The sequence below is a fragment of the Schistocerca americana genome, chromosome 5 (genome assembly GCF_021461395.2).
Source record: "Schistocerca americana isolate TAMUIC-IGC-003095 chromosome 5, iqSchAmer2.1, whole genome shotgun sequence".
In the NCBI taxonomy this organism is placed as follows: domain Eukaryota; kingdom Metazoa; phylum Arthropoda; class Insecta; order Orthoptera; family Acrididae; genus Schistocerca; species Schistocerca americana.
Window position 1 is genome coordinate 246,813,460 of NC_060123.1, and position 16,491 is coordinate 246,829,950.

The 16,491-nt window shown below is 44.6% G+C and overlaps 1 protein-coding gene across 1 annotated transcript; it reads right to left on the reverse strand.

Annotated features, from left to right (window-relative positions):
- Positions 1–7,039: 7,039 nt before the first annotated feature.
- LOC124616080 lies at positions 7,040–16,264 on the reverse strand. The gene is made up of 2 exons (XM_047144329.1): positions 16,151–16,264; positions 7,040–7,591 (listed from the first exon to the last, which is right to left on the reverse strand). Exons 1-2 carry the CDS (start codon positions 16,246–16,248, stop codon positions 7,291–7,293), a joined length of 399 nt encoding a protein of 132 aa, XP_047000285.1. The 5' UTR covers positions 16,249–16,264; the 3' UTR covers positions 7,040–7,290.
- Positions 16,265–16,491: the final 227 nt, after the last annotated feature.

Sequence of the window (16,491 nt, forward strand, 5' to 3'; positions counted from 1 at the left end):
TAGAGTCATCAAAGACAGCAAAAAAGCTTGTTGGGCCTCTTTCACCAGCTCCTGTAACAGTTTTACTCCCTCTTCTGTCGTCTGGGGTGGCCTGCGCCGGCTGTCGGGCATTAAGGCCCACTCCTCGGTACCTGGCCTGACCACAGGTACTGAGGTCCTTGTTGATCCTGTGGATGTCTCCAACGCCTTCGGCCGCTTTTTCGCGGAGGTTTCAAGCTCCGCCCATTACCAACCTGCCTTCCTTCCCAGGAAAGAGGCAGAAGAGGCTCGGCGACCTTCCTTCCACTCGCTGAATCTGGAAAATTATAATGCCCCCTTTACTATGCGGGAACTCGAACGTGCACTTGCACTGTCCCGGTCCTCTGCTCCGGGGCCAGATGCCATTCACATTCAGATGCTGGCCCACCTTTCTCCGGCAGGCAAAAGCTTTCTTCTTCGTACCTACAATCGCGTCTGGACCGAAGGTCAAGTCCCCATGCGTTGGCGTGACGCTGTCGTTGTTCCTATACCCAAACCCGGGAAGGATAGACACCTTTCTTCTAGTTACCGCCCCATTTCTCTTACAAGCTGTGTCTGTAAGGTGATGGAGCGCATGGTTAATGCTTGGTTAGTTTGGATTCTTGAATCTCGACGGCTACTTACCAATGTTCAATGCGGCTTTCGTCGCCGCCACTCCGCTGTTGACCACCTTGTGACCCTGTCGACATTCATCATGGACAACTTTTTGCGAAAGCGCCAAATGGTAGCCGCGTTCTTCGATTTGGAGAAGGCTTATGATACCTGTTGGGGAGGAGGTATCCTCCGCACTATGCACAGGTGGGGTCTATGCGGTCGCCTGCCCCTTTTTATTGATTCCTTTTTAACAGATGGCAAGTTTAGGGTACGTGTGGGTTCCGTATTGTCCGACGTCTTCCTCCAGGAGAACGGAGTGCTTCAGGGCTCCGTCTTGAGCGTAGCCCTTTTTGCCATAGCAATCAATCCAATTATGGATTGCATTCCACCTAATGTCTCAGGCTCTCTTTTTGTCGATGACTGCAGTGCCCAGAGAACATGCCTCCTGGAGTGCTGCCTTCAGCGTTGTCTAGACAGCCTATACTCATGGAGTGTGGCAAATGGCTTCCGGTTCTCTGAAGAGAAGACGGTTTGCATCAACTTTTGGCGATATGAAGCGTTCCTTCCGCCATCCTTACATCTCGGTCCCATTGTTCTCCCATTCGTGGAAACAACTAAGTTTCTAGGGCTCACACTGGACAGGAAACTTTGTTGGTCTCCGCACATCTCTTATTTGGCTGCCCGTTGTACACGTTCCCTTAATGTCCTCAGAGTTCTTAGTGGTTCGTCTTGGGGAGCGGATCGCACTGTCCTGCTTCGCTTGTATCGGTCCATAGTCCGATCAAAGCTGGATTATGGGAGCCTCGTCTACTTGTCTGCTTGGCCATCCCTCTTACGCCGTCTCAACTCCATCCACCATTGGGGGTTACGTCTTGCGACCGGAGCATTCTACACTAGTCCCGTCGAGAGTCTTTATGCTGAAGCTGCCGAATTACCATTGATCTACCGGCACGACGTACCGCTTTGTCGGTATGCCTGCCGGCTGTTGTCAATGCTCGACCACCCCTCTTATCAGTCCTTCTTCGCTGATTCTCTCGACCGTCAGTATGGGTTGTATGTGTCTGCCCTGCTGCCCCCTGGAGTCTGCTTTCGTCGCCTGCTTCGACAATTGGATTTTGCCCTCCCTACCACCTTCAGAGAGGGTGAGAGCCCGACACCACTGTGGCTCCACGCTCCGGTTCATATTTATCTCGACCTCAGCTTGCTCCCGAAGGAGGGTACTCCGGCTGCAGTGTATTGCTCACGGTTTGTCAAACTTATTGCGTGACTTGCCAGTCACACCTTTATTTACACTGATGGCTCCAAAACTGACGATGGTGTCGGCTGTGCCTTTGTCATCGGGGCCGGCACCTTTAAATACCGGCTCCTCGACCAGTGTTCCAGCTTTATGGCCGAGCTTTTTGCTCTCCATCAGGCCGTTCAGTATGCCCGCCGCCACCGCCATCCGTCGTATTTACTCTGCTCTGATTCACTCAGTGCTCTTCAGAGCCTTGGAGCTCCATATCCGGTCCATCCCTTGGTGCAACGGATCCAGCAGTCCCTCCATTCTTCTGCTGCTGATGACTCTCCTGTTAGCTTTCTGTGGGTTCCCGGCCATGTAGGAGTGCCTGGGAATGAGGCTGCTGATGCTGCAGCCAAGGCTGCAGTCCTCCTGCCTCGGCCAGCCTCCCATTGTGTCGCGTCATCTGACATTAGTGGGGTTGTTTGTAGGAGGCTTGTGTCTTTGTGGTGGGATACTTGGTCATCACTTCAAGGAAACAAGCTCCGGGCAGTAAAACTGTTCCCAACTGCTTGGACAACCTCCTCCCGACCATCTCGGCGAGAAGAGGTCCTTCTGACCAGGTTGCGGATTGGGCATTGCTGGTTTAGCCACCGCTACCTGCTCTCCGGTGACCCAGCCCCGCAGCACCCTTGTGGTCATGCATTAACAGTGTGCCAAGTTTTATTGTCGTGTCCCCGTTTTAGTCAATCTCGTGTTGTCCTGTCTCTACCATCTACTTTACAGGATATTTTAGCTGATGACGCTCGACCAGCTGCTCGTGTTCTTCGTTTCATTACTTTGACTGGCTTGTCCAAAGACATCTAACTCCTTCACTTATTTTATCTGCATCTTTGTAAGAACTTTCTGGTGTACCTCCCCCCCCCCCCCCCCCCCCTTGAGTTTTACTAGATTCTATGTGCTCTAACAATTGTGACTGAGCGCTAATGACCTCAAATATTTGCTCTTCCGGATCATCTCATGAACATATACAAATTTGTACAATGCTGTCAGTTCTATCCCTGCAGTAACGCCATCCTAAGGGTGTAGTTCGATTTCTTTCATCAATTTCATATGTCGTTTTTCTTCTTTTGATGACAAATGAATCTTAGATGGCAGTAGTTATATAAATGCCCAAATGAGCTACTTATCGGTAGCAAAATCATCAAGATAAAAACAAAAACATTCCTGTAAATCACAAAACTAAAAAAATCAGTTATTTATTTTATTTATTTAGCATTTGGCAATGCACATCATTTTATACCTCTTACAAATGTTTAAAGAAAGATATACATAAAAACACAATAAAATATGCTATATAAGAAGTATAAAACATACAGATAGAGGGAAATACAAACAAAAATACAAACACCAAGATTATATATGTTCAATACAATTAAATACTAACATCAAGATTATGTATAAAGTTTTTTGTGGTGTCTGTTCCCATCATAAAATCCATGAACTTGCCAATGTATGCTCTTCTGTTGCACTCTTGGACAATGTGGTGGATGGCCTGTCTGTTAGCTCCACAGTCACATTTGGGAGTTGGTGTTTTTCCCCATCTTTAAAGAGTATCTGCATATCTTCTGTGATTTGTGCGTATTCTGTTAAGGAATGACCATATTTTACATGGTAGTTCATATCTGGGTGGTCACGGTGATGCAGGGGAGGGCTTGACAATGCTCAGGGGTGTAAGGCTAGTTCGGTCTGTAATAGAATACTACATGTGCACCCTGGATAGCATCTAATTATAGATATGAACTAAATGAATTAGTGCTACCTGGCAGCCAGACAATCATATTGATGAAACTTCCTGGCAGATTAAAACTGTGTGCCCGACCGAGACTCGAACTCAGGACCTTTGCCTTTCGCGAGCAAGTGCTCTACCAACTGAGCTACTGAAGCACAACTCACACCCGGTCCTCACAGCTTCACTTCTACCAGTACCTCCTACGTTCCAAAGGTCCTGAGTTCGAGTCTCGGTCGGGCACACAGTTTTAATCTGCCAGGAAGTTTCATATCAGTGCGCACTCCGCTGCAGAGTGAAAATATCTCATTCTGGAATCATATTGATCTCCTGGCTGTTTAATAGCACATCTTAATCGAAATGGCACAGATGAAACTCATTGGCCATTCTCATGGTCAGCTGACAAGAAAACTTGGACCTTTCCTCAGGATTTGCCAGCTGAATATAGAAGGAATAAGCAGGGCAAAGAGTGATGTCCTGCAAAAGGTTCTAAACAATAATGACATTGACGTTGCTGCCATTCAGGAAACACACATGGAGAACGAATCAGTTTACGTAGCAGGATATACAACCAGTGTCAATCATGATGATAGAAAACAAAACAGGGAATTTTGCCCTAAAGTGCACAGTTATTTGTTTAGGCATTCAAGATTTCAAATGTTGGCAATGCAACTGGAGACTAGACTGGTGACTTCAAAAGATGTTACAAAATTAAATCTATTACTAAAATGGCATTGCTTAAATCCTATGAAATGGTGTCTGTCCTCATATTTGAGGAAACAAACATTGCTTGTTTGTATCCATGTGTTAAATGTATTTTTGACCCCTTCTGACCACAACAGAAAAGTGTGGCTATTCTGTGATGCATCTCATTTGTTGAAATTGCTACTAAAGCACTTATTAAACCAGAGGTTTGGAAACCGGAAATAATTACCCCTGAGGGGCAAAAAGAAATTTTCTAATGGGTAAAAAGGAAAGTGTTTGAGTGTGTTTTGGTCATGAATTATAACTTTTAACACTATGTCATAAGACTAATATTTATTACATAAGCTACAAAGAACCACATTTGTTTTTTTTTAATATTAGGATTAATGCGTGACACAATGTAGTCAAGGTTACAGCTTTCAAAGAGAATACCATATATGTATGTAATCTTCCTCACACAGTCTGCCCACCAACATATATTTTGTACTTTGTACCATGTATATACAACAGTAAAATTAAGACATACGCCAAACACATCACATATTTTTAAATATATCATGAAAATGCCTTCTCCAAGTTACAGGCAGTACCCACAATGGACCAGTAATTGCTTCATTATTCACTTTGCAACAGAGAAACGAACTAATTGGAGCACAACAGAATATTATTTACACAAACTAAGTTGACACTTGTCGCGGCAGCTTATGGGAGTGACCAGTAAGGCATTTTGGATTTGTGTTTGCTCCCATGAGCCACCGCTCTGATAGTCCACTTACTACATTGCTTTAGGGCCTACATATTATTATTATTATTATTATTATTATTAGTGGCAATTGTCATATGCAGATCATTGGCTGTCCAATGTCTACCAATTTCTGCCAGTTCAGAAGTGGGGAAACCAGCAATCCAGTGATTAGAAAATAAAGATCATACATTGTTTATTTGGTTTATTTTAAATGAGGATGCAATGTATGGAAGAAGTAAGTGTTGCTAGAGAGAGGAGTGGTGCAGAGGAATCATGTTTCGGAATGAGTGTCTACTTCAGTATGGATAGTTAGCTTTTTTTCTGAGGAGGAGTTGTAGGTAGCATTTGTGGTTTACTGAGAATTGCATTGTTGTTCTATAAAAAAAATATTATTAGAAATAAGCAAAACCAAATCTCTCACTGATTAGTATGTGGTTTAACAAAACACCTACAAAACTAAATATTGTTTATCTTTAGTTATTTGCAAACCAAACGTGTTCAAAGAAAATTAATTTTCATTCGAAATTGCAGGTGCTAATGTTGATGGTGGTGCAGGGTCTTGGAGCATTAGCTGATACACTAAGGAACAAAAAACTGCAGCACCAAGAAGGAGTTGTGTGACATAAACGAAAGTTGAGAGGCATGTTTTCACATCTGATATATGGTGTGTAGTCAAATTTTGTGCCACTACACACTGTGAAAATCATGAGCATAAGTTATTTTTGAGATTTGACATGATGAGTTGATGCTGGTCAAGAGCGCCTGTAAGGCGATTAAGAGGCCATTATCAACACCTCACTGAGTTTGAACAAGGTTGTATAATAGGGCTACATGAACAAGTCATGTAATATGGCTACGAGAAGCTGGATGTTCTTTCTGCAATATTGAAGAAAGATTTAGCAGGAATGTAGCCTCTGTACATCATTGCTGGCAGCAATAGTCACGAGAAAGTATGGTTGCAAGAAGGCCGGGACCAAGATGGCCTTGTAGCACTACCAAGAAGGAAGACCATTGTGTTAGGCATATGGCCCCATTGCATTGTACTGCTTTTCCAACAGCAATCTGAACAGTAGTGAGCACCACAGCGACACATCGAACTTTTACAAATCAGTTACTTCGAGGACAGTCCAAGGCAGATGCTCTGTATCGTGCATTCCATTGATCCCAAACTGCAACGACTTGTGGCTTCAGTGGTATCAAGTGAGAGCTCATTAGAGGACAGGTTGGAGGTCTGTTATGTTTTCTGATGAAAGCTGATTGAGGCTGTATGATTTTTATGAGGCCAGGTGAGTGCCTGCAACCAACTTGTCTGTGTGCTAGACACATTGGAGCTATGGTCTGGAGTATGATTTCGAATGATACTGGGAGCACTCTCTTGGTTATCTCATGCGTCCTGACTGCAGATTTGTATGTCATTCTGATAATGCGACTTGTTGTGCTGCCATTCATGAACATCATTCCAGGGGGTGTTTTCCAATAGAATAACACTCATCTGTATACTGCTGTTTTATCCCAATGTGCTCTACAGAGTGTCAACATGTTGTCTTGACCTATTTGATCACCAGATCTGTCTCCAATCAAGCACATATGCGACATCACTGTATGACAACTCCAGTGTCATCCTCAAGCAGCATTAACCGTTTCTGTATGGACTGATCAAATGCAACAGGTAAGCTACTCCATCCCACAAACTAATATCTGGCAGCTGCACAACACAATGCATACACATTTGTATGCTTGCATTCAACATTCTGCCAGTTACACCGCTTATTAATGTAGCAGAATTACACATTTGGAATGTCTTATCTCACAATTACATTAACCTGTGATCTTGCAATGTTAATAACTGAAATATATTAGCTAGAACAATGTATTCCTGAAATTTTATTATTCTACATTAATTTTTTTTGGTGTTGTGATTTTTTTCCTGTAAGGGTATTCGCTTGCGCTTAGGGTTGATGATATCAGAAAAGTTGAGAAACACTGTATTAGATGGATACGTGCAGCCTGATGGAACAGTAATGTCAAAGAAGATGATATGAAATCTACTTGCCCATCAGAAAACTAATCTCTCAATTGCGTACCCTGTTTCAGAGACACACCTGAATGTTACTGAGTGTGCACATAAAATAGGGAGAATGGATGTACAACTATTTTTATGCCTTGAACAAGTTGTAAAATACATACTGAAAAAATTAACATGAAGGTAATTGTATTCTATTAGTACACAGCAGCAGGAGGCATGGGGTGGAGAGAACAGTGACTGCTATAACTGGAGTCACTAGCTTTGCATCCACCTGTGGCACAGACTACTTCTGCACCCCTCCTACAGCAGGCATTCTCCAGCAACGGCAGGCATAGGGCTATCACTCCAGCAGCTACCAGGACCACAAGTGCTGGGACGACTTGCCTCGCAGCTACCATAGGCGTGGACTGCTGCTGGTGGTGCTGTGTGCTGCCCACTTTCCACAAGTTCCACAGCAGATGATCCAGCACCCCCTCATTCCTCAAGCGCAGCAGGCTGTAAACAGTGATAACTGTGACACTCAACAAGGCTTCTGTTAGTACTTAACATGCTGGCTGCTGCTTCATTACATTGGCTTATGAATAGACAATGGAGTCAAACGATAACAGAGGGAAACACTTAAATGTGAAACAAAATAATGAGGAGTAAAAAGCCTGGAGTTTCATCAGAGACTTCTGTTGCAACACACAACAATCAATTAATTTTTCATCCTGTAGCGGACAAATGTCTGCTTTGAAACATAATGATAGATTAAAACTGTGTGTCAGACTGGGAAAGACTTGCCTGTCATGGTCAGTGTTCTTTCCAATTGAGCTATCCAAAAAGATGTACTTTCTGTTCGAGTGGAGATGCGACTATTTATTCTCGTGCTCACAAAACCAATCCTTGACCATGCGAGCTGTGTTAACAAAAGCCCTTTCATCTTGGAACACAGCATCACAACTGGGGAACAAACATTGTATATGAGATGGACTTGATCAGCTAAAATTATCACTCCTCGCAAGATTCAGGTGGAAGTACTTGCACCATGCAGTGGTCCACTGGAAAGGCAGAGGGTTGTCCACGCTGAAAGGGGGTGATGGAACTAAAACTCTGCTTCCGGCAAGCAGGACTACTTGAGGTGTATTCAGTGTACAATAAAACAATAGTGGTTGAGAACTGCTCTGAGCAAGGGAAGCTCATGGGGGCCAGACACTTAGAATTAAGAGGTAATAGGTTGTTGATAAACGGAGCTATGTGTGATATTATGGGGCCAACTTTTCATTTACCGACTGCAGTAATGGGAGTTCTTCAGTTAAATATAACAGAACTTAAGCTGCATTGGCCAGATGATGCCTTGGAGATGTTGCCTAAGCAAAATGTTAGCTTCTTGAATGATACCTGGGAACGAAGACTAGTCCATTCAATAAGTCAGACGATAGCTACACAGGGGAGACAGATCACACTGTTAATGCAGCACGTGGAGCAGAAATGGGATGGTAGACAACTAGCAGCTGTGACCTTGAGTGTCACAACTCCTAATGCTATGGTGACTCTGATTTAGCTCTGCATAGCTTTTGTTTATCTGCTACAGTGAGCCATAAAGAAATCTCATTTCATGAGTGATCCAGGTTCCAGTGGATTGGATCCTGAAAGCAGGAGAGGAAGAGGATAGGAGGTAGCCATATACTGTTAAGATAATGAATATACAGTATCTGAAGTTGACATTTTAGTATAAAGGTGGAAGTGGTTATGGTGGGGAACCGGTACTAGGGAAGACTCGAGGGGACAGGTCTTCAGCAGGAGGTAAAATAGTGTCAGTATCTATACACATAAAAAAAAAGTTTTGCATCATCTCAGTTCCGAGAGATCAACACAAACATTGTTTCAGCCCTTTTTATTGGTCATGAAACCCACACATTGCATGTTGTACCACCATACAGGGAGACCTCCAGATTGCTGTACCTGTAATACCCAGTAGCACGTCCTCTTACATTGATGCAAGCCTGTATTCGTTGTGGCATACCATCCTAAAGTTCATCAAGGCACTGTTGGTCCAGATTGCCCACTTCTCAATGGCATTTCGGTGTAGATCCCTCAGAGTGGTTGGTGGGTCACATCGGCCATAAACAGCCCTTTTCAATCTAAATGGTTCAAATGGCTCCAAGCACTATGGGACTTAACATCTGAGGTCATCAGTCCCCTAGACTTAGAACTACATAAACCTAACTATTCTAAGGACATCACACACATCCATGCCGAAGGCAGGATTCGAACCTGTCACTGTAGCAGCAGCGCAATTCCAGACTGAAGCACCTAGAACCGCTCGGCCACAGCAGCCGGCTTTTCAATATATCCCAGGGATGTTTGATAGAGTTCATGTCTGGAGAACATGCTGGCCACTCTTGTCGAGCGATGTCGTTATCCTGAAGAAAGTCATTCACAAGATGTGCATGATGGGAGCGTGAATTATCGTCCATGAAGACAAATGCCTCACCAATATGCTGCCGATATTGTTGCACTGTCGGTCGGAGGACGGTATTCACGTATCAATCATCCATTACAGCGCCTTCCATGACCACCAGCGGCATACGTCGGCCCCACATAAAGCCACCCCAAAACAGCAGGGAACCTCCACCTTGCTGCCTTCGCTGGACAGTGTGTCTAAGGTGTTCAGCCTGACCGGGTTGCCTCCAAACATGTCTCTGACGGTTGTCTGGTTGATGGCAGGACATTGGTGAAGAGAACATGATGGCAATCTTGAGCGGTCCATTTGACATGTTCTTGGGCCCAGAGACACTTGGACACTTCCCTTGTTGAGAGCCCTTCCCAGCACAAAGTTACAATGCGGACACAATCGAACCGCAGTATTGACCATCTAGGCGTGGTTGAACTACAGACAACATGAGCTGTTTACCATCTTCCTCGTGGAATGACTGGAAGTGATTGGCTGTCGGACCCCCTCCGTCTAATAGGTGCTGCTCATGCATGGTTGTTTACATCTTTGGGCGGGTTTAGTGACATCTCTGAACAGTCAAAGGGACTGTGTCTGTGATACAGTATCCACAGTCAACGTCCATCTTCAGGAGTTCTGGGAACCGGAGTGATGTGTGTAGTTTTAGTAGAACCTGGAATAATTTATGAGGAGTCACGGTGTAGTATTGCATCGAACTAGCACTGGTCAGTAAGTGCAGTGTATCAACATGTGGGATAGAATAACATCTACGCAAAAGGGCTGTGAGACATTTTAGTCGTACTCAACAGAAAAATGCACTGTGCAGCGCTGATAGCTGTAGCAAGCAGGATAATGTCATCACACCAGGGCAGGGTTTGTTGTGTGCTAAGTGACTGGATGCAGAGTTTTAGTGTAACAAATGCGAATTTTGAGGTAGAGGCATTTGAAGCTCAGCAGCACCAACACAACACCAGGTGCACTGTGGACGTCTGTAGCCTTGGGTTTGGGACAGGGTCGGGCTAGCGGCTGCCATTACTGAGCCTCCTTGTGGGGCTTAGTGCCACGGCGCCGCTGTCCTGCCATCTGCACATTCCCTTGTCTGGCTCCTGCCACAAGACAGTGGGTTGTGTCCCGTGCACAGCAGTTCTTATTTGATTGTGTGGTGGACATGGCCGTGTGTGAGTCACCTAAGTGCGGGTACCCGGCTCTGTAGTATGCTGTCGAAGCGTAACATGGAGGGTCATTGATGCCGAGGCCGTGTCCCACTCTCGGCCATTGGCTATCACTCTGCCAACGTCAGCACTGTGGGACTCTGACGTTGTTCCTTCTCGCTGGGGTGGAAACCGACGCCTGTGAGGCTTCAGCAGCCTACATCACTGAAATGGTGCATGCCTGCCTCACATGTATTGTGTATCTAAAATTAAAAAAAATATTGTGAGACCTGAGTTTCTCCTGGCGTATACAACTTTCAAATAACTTCCGGGAATTCAGCCAGGTAACACTTTCAGCGACCGCCGATATTTCGGCGGGAGAACACCCCGCCATTTTCAAGGCAAACTGCAACGGACAGGCGACGTACATGCAAATTTAATACCTCGGTTCTCGGACCCAAGCAGGAAAGATAACACACACACACTGAACACTAGTGCCACCAAAGATGGCCAAAGTCAGAGCTATCGATAGTGAGACTATGAATTCGCAGGTGAGGTAGCATTGAGTCTGTCCCTCTGTTTCTTGACAAGGGAGAGAGCCGGATTCCAAACAGAGTTTAAACAGAAACCTCCATCCCTGTTAACAAGGTTGCTCGCTAATTTAATCTCAACTGCCTCCCGAATCACACTGTCCCAATAGCTGGACGTGCATGCCAATATCTCGGTGTTATTATATAACATGGAGTGACCAGTATCCAAGCAATGTTCGGCAATAGCAGATCTATTTGGCTGCTGTAATCGTGTGTGCCGTTTATGCTCAGTACATCTGTCCTCCACGGTCCTGATAGTTTGACCAATATATGCCGCAGCTACAAGGGACACGATATACACCCGCCTTACGCAGTCCAAGATCATCCTTAACGGAACTCAAAAGTGCTCTAATTTTAGATGGAGGTCGGAAAACACATTTCACATCGTATTTCCGTAAAATACGACCGATCTTATTGGACGTGTTTCCTACGTAAGGCAAGAAGGCTGTAGACTTAGGTGTTGACTCAGAATTATCATCAATCACCTGATGTACAGTTGGTCGATAGCGCAACGCACGTTCAATCTGTCTATCACTGTAACCATTTTGACGAAATGTAACTTCAAGATGGGACAGCTCAGCTGGCAAAGTCTCAGCGTCAGAAACGATATGTGCCCTGTGTACCAAGGTACGAAGTACCCCTTCACGCTGAGCCGAATGGTGACAACTATTAGCTTGTAAGTACAAGTCGGTGTGAGTACGTTTCCTGTAGACTGCATGTCCCAATGATCCATCATCCCTCCTCCTAACCAACACGTCGAGAAAGGGAAGGCAACCATCCTTTTCCACCTCCATCGTAAAACGAATGTTCGGGTGGATCGAGTTCAGATGTTCTAGAAAGACATTCAAATTCTCCCTACCGTGAGGCCAAACAACGAAGGTATCGTCAACGTATCTATAGAAACAGGCGGGTTTTAAAGGCGCCGACTCCAATGCACGTTCCTCGAAGTCTTCCATAAACAAATTTGCGGTCACAGGAGACAACGGACTACCCATCGCAACTCCATCTGTCTGCTCGTAATACTGGTCATTAAATAAAAAATAAGTGGATGTCAACACATGCCTAAAGAGATTAGTTAAATCAGCACCAAACCTGGCTTCAATTAACCGCAACGAATCAGACAGAGGAACACGAGTGAAGAGAGAGACCACATCGAAACTCACTAAAATATCAGAGTCATTCAGCCTCAGTCCCTCCAAACGACGTAAAAAATCAGCTGAGTTCCTGATATGATGTTCACACCGTCCTACTTGTGGACTCAACAGAGATGCAAGATGCTTGGATACACGATATGTCGGGGCGCCGATGTTACTCACTATAGGACGGAAAGGAACCCCTTCCTTATGAACCTTTGGAAGGCCATATAACCTAGGGGGACCGCACTATAGGTGTTAAGCCTCTTGATTGTGTCCTGCGACAAACCACTTTTCTTCAGGAGGCTGTTGGTCTTTCTCTCAACACTTTTCGTGGGGTCAGCATCGATTCTGCGATACGTTGAATCAGATAGTAAACGTTGCATCTTTTGTACATAATCATGTTTATTTAAAACAACGGTGCCATTGCCCTTGTCAGCAGGTAAAATAACAATACTGGGATCAACCTTGAGAGAGCGTAAAGCAGCCCTCTCTGCTGCTGTTACATTACTCTTGGGTGGACGAGCCCTAGTCAAAACACGGCATGCCTCCCTCCTAACTTCCTCTGCAGCGTCAGGAGGTAGTTTGCAAACTGCCTGTTCAATTGAACTAATAAAATCAACTACCGGCAAATTCTTCGGAGTGGGTGCAAAATTTAATCCTTTCCTTAGCACGGATAAGGTTGCGTCGTCAAAAGATTTCTCTGTGAGATTTATCACAGAACGTCGAGATATAACATCCGACTCCGCGCGATGGCATCTGAAGTGTCTGATTTCACTTGGGATTGGTTGGACGGTGCCTCATGGACCCAAGCTGACTGGGAGTACAACTCCGTTACTGCCCGGCATTTGGCAAAGTTTGAACGTTTTCATCGCGCGGAGTCGGATGTTATATCTCGACGTTCTGTGATAAATCTCACAGAGAAATCTTTTGACGACGCAACCTTATCCGTGCTAGGGAAAGGATTAAATTTTGCACCCACTCCGAAGAATTTGCCGGTAGTTGATTTTATTAGTTCAATTGAACAGGCAGTTTGCAAACTACCTCCTGACGCTGCAGAGGAAGTTAGGAGGGAGGCATGCCGTGTTTTGACTAGGGCTCGTCCACCCAAGAGTAATGTAACAGCAGCAGAGAGGGCTGCTTTACGCTCTCTCAAGGTTGATCCCAGTATTGTTATTTTACCTGCTGACAAGGGCAATGGCACCGTTGTTTTAAATAAACATGATTATGTACAAAAGATGCAACGTTTACTATCTGATTCAACGTATCGCAGAATCGATGCTGACCCCACGAAAAGTGTTGAGAGAAAGACCAACAGCCTCCTGAAGAAAAGTGGTTTGTCGCAGGACACAATCAAGAGGCTTAACACCTATAGTGCGGTTCCCCCTAGGTTATATGGCCTTCCAAAGGTTCATAAGGAAGGGGTTCCTTTCCGTCCTATAGTGAGTAACATCGGCGCCCCGACATATCGTGTATCCAAGCATCTTGCATCTCTGTTGAGTCCACAAGTAGGACGGTGTGAACATCATATCAGGAACTCAGCTGATTTTTTACGTCGTTTGGAGGGACTGAGGCTGAATGACTCTGATATTTTAGTGAGTTTCGATGTGGTCTCTCTCTTCACTCGTGTTCCTCTGTCTGATTCGTTGCGGTTAATTGAAGCCATGTTTGGTGCTGATTTAACTAATCTCTTTAGGCATGTGTTGACATCCACTTATTTTTTATTTAATGACCAGTATTACGAGCAGACAGATGGAGTTGCGATGGGTAGTCCGTTGTCTCCTGTGATCGCAAATTTGTTTATGGAAGACTTCGAGGAACGTGCATTGGAGTCGGCGCCTTTAAAACCCGCCTGTTTCTATAGATACGTTGACGATACCTTCGTTGTTTGGCCTCACGGTAGGGAGAATTTGAATGTCTTTCTAGAACATCTGAACTCGATCCACCCGAACATTCGTTTTATGATGGAGGTGGAAAAGGATGGTTGCCTTCCCTTTCTCGACGTGTTGGTTAGGAGGAGGGATGATGGATCATTGGGACATGCAGTCTACAGGAAACGTACTCACACCGACTTGTACTTACAAGCTAATAGTTGTCACCATTCGGCTCAGCGTGAAGGGGTACTTCGTACCTTGGTACACAGGGCACATATCGTTTCTGACGCTGAGACTTTGCCAGCTGAGCTGTCCCATCTTGAAGTTACATTTCGTCAAAATGGTTACAGTGATAGACAGATTGAACGTGCGTTGCGCTATCGACCAACTGTACATCAGGTGATTGATGATAATTCTGAGTCAACACCTAAGTCTACAGCCTTCTTGCCTTACATAGGAAACACGTCCAATAAGATCGGTCGTATTTTACGGAAATACGATGTGAAATGTGTTTTCCGACCTCCATCTAAAATTAGAGCACTTTTGAGTTCCGTTAAGGATGATCTTGGACTGCGTAAGGCGGGTGTATATCGTGTCCCTTGTAGCTGCGGCATATATTGGTCAAACTATCAGGACCGTGGAGGACAGATGTACTGAGCATAAACGGCACACACGATTACAGCAGCCAAATAGATCTGCTATTGCCGAACATTGCTTGGATACTGGTCACTCCATGTTATATAATAACACCGAGATATTGGCATGCACGTCCAGCTATTGGGACAGTGTGATTCGGGAGGCAGTTGAGACTAAATTAGCGAGCAACCTTGTTAACAGGGATGGAGGTTTCTGTTTAAACTCTGTTTGGAATCCGGCTCTCTCCCTTGTCAAGAAACAGAGGGACAGACTCAATGCTACCTCACCTGCGAATTCATAGTCTCACTATCGATAGCTCTGACTTTGGCCATCTTTGGTGGCACTAGTGTTCAGTGTGTGTGTGTTATCTTTCCTGCTTGGGTCCGAGAACCGAGGTATTAAATTTGCGTGTACGTCGCCTGTCCGTTGCAGTTTGCCTTGAAAATGGCGGGGTGTTCTCCCGCCGAAATATCGGCGGTCGCTGAAAGTGTTACCTGGCTGAATTCCCGGAAGTTATTTGAAAAAAAATATTGTTTCTTGGTTATCAGAGTGTCTACTGGGACCCACCTGCCCACAACCATGCTACTCTCCTCACTACTTGCCACCGGTACTCATCAGTACATTGCTACGGCTGAAAACTAATTGATCTGAACACAGATGTTGAAAATAAACTAAAACAGTATCTTCACAATGTTCACACAAATACTTCATTATTAAGTAATCATACTGACAATTCAAATAACGTCTTTGTGTATCTTAGAGAGTAGTGTATTGTGTCCACAAAGCCAGTACTGTGAAAGAGCGTCTAAGTCTGTAAAAGTCTGGTACGCCTGACAACATTTACCCATAGTGTTAACGGACTTGTTACTTTAAGATATATGTTATGCAATAATCTTGTTACAAAAATGCCAGTGCCTTTTTACCTTTTAGTGTACATTAAAAAGAAAATTCGATTCAGGTACAGATCTCCACACTGTATGCATTATGTACTTAACGTTTACAACAGTTCTTTCCGAGCAAGTATTAGTGTAGTGATTTCTCCCCTGTTTCAGTCTTAGCAACACAAAATGAGTTACACTATAGATCTTTCCTGCATGTTTTTGGATATAAAAATATAGTTTGAAACAGAAGGAACTGAGCAAAAGTGTTGCACACAATACCATTTACATGGGACAGAATAATCAAGAATAAATGTTTGGTTGTTGTAATTGCTGCATCACAGGCGTATGTACTTACTGGTAATTAATGGCTTCCCGGTAAGGACTTTTCTTTGGGAATGCGAAAGCTTCCTGCATTCCGTTGGACTCGTACACACATGTGACTGAGCACCGCATGTAGTTAGTGCTGTGGATGAACTTCGACTTGGATACCATCACGGCGTACTTCCGTGAGCTGCGCAGCCTCCCAAAGAGGTCTTCTGATGTACGAGGCATATCTTTGCCCTAAATGTACTTCTTGTAAATCATCCTGTCGACTGGATTATTTGAATCCTGAAAATCGGCAAGTAAAAGGTCATTTTACTACATTATTGTAATATGATTATTGTAGTATTTCCAACGTGCAATTTTCATTTTTAT